General features: G+C 38.2%; 1 protein-coding gene across 1 annotated transcript; it reads left to right on the top strand.

The window, feature by feature from the left end:
• Nucleotides 1-997: 997 nt before the first annotated feature.
• On the top strand, nt 998-9585 carry LOC103719920 (ubiquitin-conjugating enzyme E2 2-like). Its single transcript, XM_008809402.4, has 5 exons — nt 998-1278; nt 1370-1395; nt 5136-5225; nt 5428-5516; nt 9114-9585. Exons 1-5 carry the CDS (start codon nt 1154-1156, stop codon nt 9240-9242), a joined length of 459 nt encoding a protein of 152 aa, XP_008807624.1. The 5' UTR covers nt 998-1153; the 3' UTR covers nt 9243-9585.
• The last annotated feature ends 268 nt before the right edge of the window (nt 9586-9853 follow it).

The raw sequence follows: 9853 nt of genomic DNA, 5'->3' as shown, positions 1-9853 counted from the left end.
AGAATCTATAATTTGGGGGAAAAAAGCAATGGAGGGATGAGATCCTATGCCTTGTACCCCACTCATGTTGCCACCCCCCTGACCCACCCACTTTTATTGAATGGTTACCATGAGATCCTCCAGTGCAAAGTAACCACAATGACTCAAAATTCCTCTTGAAAAATACTCATGAAAATATGAGAATCTTTTTATCAAATTGCATAGGTTTTATATGTTGCTCCAAAAGCCAAGTGACCTCTAAAAGAAAGCAATCTCAATACCCAAAATTCCTCTTGAATTTACTACACTCCCCAATGCAAAGCTCTCAAACACTATCTAAACAAAATAAACAAAGAAATAAGAATCTTCCAATCAATAAATTCTATAAATATTACATAGATTTTAGATTTTGCTCTACAAGCCAAGTGATTTGTGATATGAGAAAGCAATCTAAATGCCCCCAAAGTTCTCATGAACTGACCACAAGCCAAGTGACCTCTAAAATCCCAAACTTCCTCTTGAATTTACCACATCTCAATCCAGTGATCTTAAACACGGTTTAAACAAAATAAACAAAGAAATGAGAGTCTTTGAATTAATAAATTCTATCAATATTGCATAGATCTTAGATTTTGTTCTACAAGTCAAGTGACCTCTAATATAAAAAGTAATCTCAATGCCGTCAAACTTCTCTATTATTGACCACATTCCTAGCCAAATAGTCCCAAACACAATAGCCAAAATGGCAATACACATGACATGATGAGGATCTTCTATTTCATAATAATGGATCCTATGGACATTGCCTAGATTTTAGATTTTGTTCTCAAAGCCAAGTGATCTCTCATATAAAGCAATCCCAATGCCCCAAAAGTTCTCTTGGATTGACCACACCCACCAAATAAATAGTCCCAAATGGACAATGCATATGAATTGATGAGAATCCTCCATCCAATGACAGTAATTTCCATCAACCATTGCATAATTTTGGGTTCTTGTACCACAAGCCAAGTGGGCATTTAAAAGAGATGCGAATGAGAGTGCCAGCTTGAGCTCTTGTCGGCTTCTCTCTTTCTCTCCTCCCTTTTCTCGGTGGTCGGTTTCATTTCTTCTTTGGAGGAGGAGATTGAAGAAAAGATCGGACCTTTGCGGCGAAGGGAAGGGGAGGAGAGGGATGTCGACGCCGGCGAGGAAGCGGCTGATGAGGGATTTCAAGAGGTTGCAGCAGGATCCGCCGGCGGGTATCAGCGGAGCGCCGCATGACAACAACATCATGTTCTGGAACGCCGTGATCTTTGGGTAGACCCATAAAGCTTTCGTTTTTTCTCTTTTTGATCAATTAATTGTGTTTCAAATTGGGTTTTGATGGGTTTTTGGTAGGGATTTGCAGGCCTGATGATACCCCGTGGGATGGAGGTGAGTTGATGCTGTTGATCCGTTATTTCTTGATGCTCTAATTTAGTTTCCGTTCTCCAGTGATTTTGTTGTTTATACGAGCTTTTGAAAGGATTAAAACTGTGCTGGGGTTTTGGAAAGTTCTATGCTTTTTTTTCTACGTTGTATATTGTTGTCATCTTGTGAGTTTTCTGGAATTAGGATGCGGGGCGTGTGATCTATTTGGTGGCTTTGATTTGAGGTATCTGGAGACCCGGATTGTAAGAATTATATGGTATTTGAGTTAGAAGGTCTACAGAGGTTATCGAGCATCTAATTCTCTGGGTGGAGAGAAATGTCGAAACTTATTCCAGACTTTTGCTGAACTCTGAAATCATGAATATGTTTTTCTGGTTTTTCTGCTTTTGGTTGTGCTTATCTCAGATGGGTTTTGGACATCACCAAGAATAGATTTTAGGTTTCAAGTTAGCTGGCTTGTTTTGTTTCGAGATTACAATCAGGCTGTTTGGATTTCTCTTTTTCCCTTTGTGTTTCTCTCATATGGGTTTTGAGGCTTGATAATTTTAGCTCCAGATAATGCTAGGAATGGATAATATGTTTCAGGTTGTATGTGATTAACGTGGAAGGTGAGTTTATTATTTTCGATACCGCTAGATGTACTCTGATAGATTGCTTCTATATGTATGTTTTAACTTGGCATGATGGTTATGGTTATGGCTTGGTGAGTAAGAATTTGTAAATCCATCCTAAAATAGTTGGGACAAGGCTTGATGATAATGATCGTTGCTTCCATATATGATTTCAAAACTTAGCATGATATGCCTTGTATCTGAGACCTAGTATGGGAATTCAATCAATTCATGTTCATTACTTGTTGTGTGCAATTGTTCTAATTTGTATGACCTTTGATGCATGGTACCATCAGTCTTGAATTATATGGTGAGGTTCTAATCATTTTTTCTCTCTGTTTTGAGGTATAACTATGTATAGAGGGTTCTCCTTTGGTTCTTTATCAAATCTGGCTTCTCTATTCATACACTTATGATCTCCATCTAAGGGTGGCTTTGGAGGCTAGTATCTTGATGCTAGAAATGTTGATATAACTATCCCGTTACTGCAACTGCCCCTTCTCCAGTCATTCACTTCTCATATTGTGGCCATTGTGATAAGAGTCCTTTATTTTGGAAATTGATGACTCTTAGCTTGTTGGCCTACTAAAATCATATGCTGAATTGAATCGAATCCAAACTTGGAATTGCTATTAATCAAGTTTGGACGCGAGTTCAGAGCTTACTCATTTTGATGGATCCAAACCCAAATCCGAACTCGAGCATGGATTCAACCCAAATCCAACTTGTCTACGGCTCTAATTGTGATTCCAGCTGCGCGCAGTTATTGGTATAAATATTTCAAGCAGAAAATGACAAATTTTCAAAATATAGGACCACGAAGCATCAGGTTCTGATGATTACCAGGGAGCAGATCGCAAGATTCTTCTCTAATGGTACATTCATGATTATGGAGAAATCTATTTCAGTGGGGAAGACCTCTGTATAACCCCCCTAGCCCCTTCAGGAGGACAAGAGAAAATTCAGAAGATGCCTTGCAAAATTAGAGTCTTAGCATGAAAATTGTTCCAAGAGCTCTTACAATACCTCTTTTATCCTTCCTATCTTCCCATCTTGTCATGTGATATCTTTATCAGGTTCAAGTGTTATTCAGTTTTATTCATACATATGAATTGAGTTACTTGTGCAATTCGTCTCTATAACTAGATAACAACATCTATCTAATTATCCCTGATAACTGAGAGATAACCAATATTTTACTGTTTAGTTTTGCCCATGTTCTTCGAACCACAATTAAGCACTGAGCATCTTCAATTGCTATGAACCAAACAGACCCTTGGATTGCTGCGAACTCAAACAGAGATCCTATGTCTGTTCATAAGGAAAACTCTCTCGATCAAAAATCTAGATTTCAATCCTGTAGGAAGTTTCCACTGAGAAATCTAATTACCAAGCTGGAGCTGGCTCTTTATTATTTACTAGGAAACCTGAGATGATCTCGTTTCCTTCAAGGTGCTTGCTTTTGTACAGTTTGCTGCATAGAAGAATTTTTTCATGTGGCAATGTTCATAAAAGGAACTGATAATTTTTTTTTTCGAATCTATCTGCCTTTCCGCATCTAATGGAAAAGAGGTTAAAAACTATAGTGGTTGTTCCTAGATTCAAATTGAAAGTTGTTTCTATGCTGCTAATTTCCATCTCGCATGGAGTTCAACAGAATATTTTGAGTCTCATCATGGCTAGTGTAATCTGATACATCTGGAAAACAAAGCCATAGAACTTCAATAGTTTCATTCAGCATTTTGTTTGGCTTTTTGTAGGTTATTGTTGTCTTTAATGTCGCAGCCTCACTAGTATTTGTAGGAAACTTGTGCTGGTCTTGTCATTATGTTTATTGCTTCAAGGCTTTGCTTGGGTTCTCGAACATTATGAAAATGATTTCGTTGTCTATTTTGGCTTGTGCTACTATCTACCCTAGTTGTTGATGTTGTCAACACATGATTCATGTTTGATTTTTCTTCCACGCCCTGTTCCTTGTTTCTCCATTAGGTAAGGACATCAAGCTAAGCTTTTCCCTCCAAAGGTAGTGGATCATGTGCTAAAAATAAATCCTATCTTGCAAAACAACTTTTACTTTTTCACCTTTTTTTAATTTGAATGTTCATGTTTTGAATAATACTCAATTATTTTTACAACTACTAATATTATTAGGAACCATAACTGCCTTCTTATTTATTTTTGCCCTTACTTATTTCCTGTTATTTGTTTTATTTGGTTTTTCTTTTTGGGTTGGGTCTATGAATATGTAAGCTCCTCTGCGTCTCCCTGGCCTCTACCTCCTCCGCGCAGAGGCTCCCTAGCTTACGCCAGCCGGCCTCTCTCTTCCTTTCTCTCTCTCCCTCCCTTCCCCGCTCTCTTTTTTTCTCTCTCGTTCTCCCTCCCCCACATCTCTTCTACTGTGTCGGTACGGGCCTGGCCCAGCACGGTGCAGGCCCATACCGACTTGTCCTGCTGGACAACAGGTACGGTGCTTGGTACTAGTTCCACGGATGTTGCATAATAGTCTCTGAAAATGTAAGCCTCTTGGGCAAAGTTCACTATACCAATACATTTCATCCCATATTGGGCCTACCGTACTGGTACCAGTATCAAACCTCCTCTTCTTGAGTCTTGGTACGCCAAACCAACCCCCATATTGGGTGTACCTACACTATATTAGCATGGTTCTGGTATAAGGTCCAGTACCGAGATTGTGAACCTTGTCCTTGGGCCTAGGAATTCAAGCACTGGAGCTAATAATATTTGCCTATTGGCTTGGAGGTTTTAGTCCCCTTGAAGTGATTGAATATTCTTCTTCCACCTTTTTCTTCTATTTTTTCTTATTTTTCTGCTGAAAATACCATTGATAGGAACTAGGTTCCTATCAATTATGCTAGGATTGAAATTTTATTTATCTTTTTTCTTTATTTATAGGTCCTTATTATATTATTTATAAAAACTTTGTGTCCTAGATTTAATACTTTATTGGTTCTTAATCTAGAGTGACTACTTTAATTTTTTTGTTTATGACATGGTTTGTTCGACTGTTTTTATTTTCTTTGTTACATCTCATTATTTGGTATATGTTCTCTTCGCTTCATCCAATAATCTTCATATTCCGTTGTGTAACCATCTCTTTTGTATATTCTCTAGGTACGTTTAAACTGACATTGCAGTTTATGGAAGATTATCCTAATAAGCCACCAAATGTCCGGTTTGTTTCACGAATGTTTCATCCCAACAGTAAGTTGAAGCTTTAACCATAAATGTGCTTATCATAAAGTCAACAATCCAGATGATTATCACTTTAGACATTTATATTAGTAATTTTTTCCAAACTTGAGTTGTGTCTTGAATCTCTTGGTTTGCTAGCTGTATTTTTAACTATAATTAATCATCACTCAAGATTGTCATGGTGTCTAACCATATATATGGCTCCTACCAGTATATGCCGATGGAAGCATTTGCCTAGATATTTTGCAAAACCAATGGAGTCCTATATATGATGTTGCAGCAATACTTACTTCTATTCAGGTATGCTTTCTAATTTTGATAGTTCTTCCAAATTTTTATGAAAATGACATGCCCAACAATGTTTATTTTTGCTTGTTGGCTAGCATATTAAAGTTCTATTTAGTAGAAGTTGATTTTCAGTAAGTAGAGAAGGCATTGGTGTTACTCTATGCATTTTGGCTGAGGACAACTTTTCATAATAAAAACATTTTAATTTTCGAAATTATATGAAGATATGATAAGAAGGATGGAAAGAAAAGAAAACGTTAAATAAAACTTGTGATTTCATGCAGCTCAGTAGCAGAGTTACATTCAATTTTGAATCCTTCTTTATAGAAAATATATGATCACTATATATAACTAAAGTTCCTCATGAAGTTGCATGCATTGTTGGTATAGCACCACCAGTCATTTCATGCATGGAAGAAAAGGAAATTGTAAGAACAAACCTTTTGGATATAAATGTATCTTCTTAGTTTAATATGATATTTTAAGAAGATATGGACACGAGAATTCATGTTCTACCGATACCAAAACACCAATACCATACCATGTCATTTCAATGAGAGAATGGTACCCAAGATGCTTTTTGGACACCGACTCACTCATGAATTGAGATGTCTCGGCTATCCTGAATGTTACCAATTGGGACAGGCTAGGTTGCTAGTCGGGTTGCTTGGTGTCAATTGAGTCTTGCTCTCATTAAAAGAGAGCTCCTGATATTCTTGTTTCAACGTCAAGTGTCTCAACCCTGAACTGCCCAGTTCCGGGTGTACCGACCCATTCCTAGTGGAAACTAGGTTGAGACACATGTTTAGTTATGAACATGCCTCAAACCAACTTGAACTGACCCGAACCAAGTAAAATTGTCCAACTCTGATCGGTTCAAGGTGGTTTGCCGTCTTTATAACCTGACTCGAACCAGAGTCACCAAGTCTTTATCTCATCTTTCACCCAGTCTTTTGCTTTCTCACTAACAAGGCTTGATCTTCTATCTTGGTTGCATGAAAAGACCTACTAATATTTTAAGGGATGGAGCTTTACTAAGCTTCAAACTAATGTGGCACACTTTACATTTCCCAATATACGCGACGCATACATGCCAAGCTATTTTTTTGGTAGGGACCAGCCAGGAAAGAATCCTGGTCTGCCTAGAGTTTACAAATGGGTCACCAGCTAATCAAGGTGGTAATCTCTTTAAACCTCCCCAACACATCCGTCATGCAATGCACCTAGGAATGAATTAGAAGGTATATAAGCTTTTTGCATACACTCGACAAACACTCCATGACTGAACACCATCCCTCTGCTGATTTGATTCCTAGATTGGTGCTAACGAGCAAGCCTTGCATCCACATGAAGATGCACCTTCACTACATCAAGATCTGACCACTTGTGCATGCAACCTAATATCATGATAGTCGATGTGACTCATGCATGCAACCTTTACCTTGAAGTCATTCATGAACACTCTTGAGGTTCACGCTAAGAGAATATGAGTTTGGGTTGATGCTGCACACTTGGCACAGGGACAGGGCACCCATAGACACATCGTACAACATTAGATATTTTGATGCTTACGTAGAGAAGAGAAACTGATAAGTTAAGAGAAATATATGCTAACCAACCAAAAAAATGATAGATCAGCCAAGAATTAACAAGCATTTGAATGATGTCATTTTAAGGGGAAAATGCCGAAGGTCTACCCTTATAATGAACCCCAAACCCCAAAAACCATCAGCCTTAACATAAGAAAAGGGCTTTAAGAAATCAGATCTTGTTATAAGAACATTTCAGATCTTGATGTGCTTGTTCACAAAAGGAAAAACCTAGAAGCCAATTCCAAAAGAATGATAACGCCCTTAAGTGCTCAAAAACTCCAAACCCCGCAAACTTAAAAGTAAAGACTTACTACAATTTAGCTTGAGCACCCACTTGGAAGATGGGGATGGATAGGGGATGGTGGAGCAGGGAGTGGCCTAAATCATTCTCTCGGGACCAGCTATTACTAGTATTTGGAAAAGGCATGGTTTGCTGTACTGGACTATACTACCTGGTATGGGCTGTAATGGTGTATTATATTGTATTTGTAGGGTACGGAAACTCGTACAGCCTCTGTACTGAATATCAATATCAAGGTATGTACCACACTGACACAATACAAGGTAATACCAGTTGGGTACCAGAAGGGGTCCTGTACTGAGAGAGCAGACTTTGGTCAAGGGGCAGCAACAAAGCTTAAAATCCTTTATCTAGTTATCCCATAGGCGTAGTTTAGGTAAGTTGATGCATTTTAGTTAAGTTGGTGCATTTTAGTGAAGTTGATGTATTTGTTTAAGTTATTCATTGGGTACAAAAGTGCCAAAAGAGTATGTATGTATGTAGTTAAGTTTTGACCATGTCTGCATGTCCGAAAGTGCTGACACTTCTAGAGGCCTTAAAAAGGGAATGTTCTGGTAAAACATGTCTATAGGCTGTAGTTGCAAGGAGACAACTAATGCATGATTGTGATTTTCATGGGCATGAAGTATATGCGGTTTGGAAGTTGGTGTGAGCAAGTGCTCATGCTAGAATGAAGATACATTGTGCATAGAAGACCTCCATGAAAGAAATACTGAAAGAGCCAACCCATGAGGAAACTTGCACATACATATGCAGCTTGTATTTGGAGCTTACGTAGAACCTCATCCATTCCTCTAGGATAAAATGGAAAATTTTGAGGCTATTGGATGTTGATTATTGAAGCAATGCAAGTTTAATTGTTAAGGTTCAGAATATGGATCTTTAAAAGATGCCAGATTCAATTGGGATTGTAGGTTGTTTGATGAGTTAGCTGGTGTGTCTATTTCATAACATGAGATTTAGCAGGAAGGAGGATCATCTCCCATGTCCCTTCTTTTAAGTGCTTTAGTGATTGGAAGTGATCCAATTTGGTTAATCAGGCTATGGTAAATGGACTACTCCTTGATGAAAAGTTGCAATGCCTAAGATGGTAGCTTGATCCTTACAGAAGTTAATATACAAGGGTGTTGAGCTTCTACAAAGCTGCTGGGTGAACCATCTGGAAGGATGGTGGTGGGTCCTGGGCTAGGAGTTTGCCAATAACAGGATAAACAATGATTTTTGAACATGACTTACCTTTGATTAGCATAACTAGCATAGTTTCCTCAAATTTTTCTCTAGTTTGTTCTTGGTTGAACTTAGATACTAGTTTTTTTATGGTATTCTTGCCTGAGTTAGCTTGCTGCTCAAACAGGACGTATTATGGATGAGATATTCTTCTATCAGCATGCTAGAAAGAGATGAAGAAACAAAAGCTGTCACCCAATGTTTAGTATCAATGACCGCATTTTATATATGAATCATAAACTTGCGTTTCATTATTAGTTGTACAACTTGTACTGTTTTTCTAGCTCGTTCTTTTCTTAAAAATGGCTCCTTTGCCCACATTGTTGCCCCTTTCTCTCTCACACGCATTCTGTGTGTGTAAAGTGATTGGTTTCAACGACTTGTCATCTCATAGTCTATTGCCCATTTATGGCATGACTGCTGGTTTATGATTATTTCATAATGATTAAGATACAGCAACTAACCCAGGCACTTTTTTTTCCCCTGTAGTCTCTCCTCTGTGACCCAAACCCGAACTCCCCTGCAAATTCTGAGGCAGCTCGCATATTCAGTGAGAACAAGCGTGAATACAATCGCAGAGTTCGTGAGATAGTAGAGCAGAGCTGGACCGCTGACTGAAGGCAAGAGCTGTTATGAGCGAATCGGCGGGATCAGCTTGCCATCTCTGTAACAACATACCATTATGTGTTCTTGCTGCGTTGTTGTGGGACTTGCTCTTGAACTGTTGATATGCTAGATTCAGCTGCACTGAGCCTTATCAGCAGCTTTCTTGTTCCTTATTTTCTTTATATAAACATCAATGATGTATAATATTCTGCTTCATATAAAGGGATTGTAGCTGATTTGCCGAGATAAATCTGTGACAGTGGGGATCAAGGAAGAGCTTTTTGTTACTGAAAGCTCTCATGACTGTTGTTTTAAGATAGGCTCTGGTAAATGTTATGCAGGTGTTACTTTTTGCAGCCGCAAGCCAGTGAGTGCAATGTAAATGATACATCTCATTTAAAATATCGAGTTAGGTTTTTCCTGCATGGCTGCAGAATGATTTGGTTCAGTTCCACTGGCTAAATCCCATCAACCAGTATCGTTAGTGTACTGGGTGTCATTGTAATGGGAAAGAAAATATGAAATATAGTGCAGAAACAGAAATTTCGGTACGTTGATATAGAAAGAGTCTGAAATGGGGAATTAGTTATTTTATTTATTCACCATTTGAAATTTAGTAATTG

Source organism: Phoenix dactylifera, unplaced genomic scaffold (assembly GCF_009389715.1).
Source record: "Phoenix dactylifera cultivar Barhee BC4 unplaced genomic scaffold, palm_55x_up_171113_PBpolish2nd_filt_p 000447F, whole genome shotgun sequence".
NCBI classification, from domain to species: domain Eukaryota; kingdom Viridiplantae; phylum Streptophyta; class Magnoliopsida; order Arecales; family Arecaceae; genus Phoenix; species Phoenix dactylifera.
This window is presented reverse-complemented; position numbering and strand designations above follow the sequence as displayed.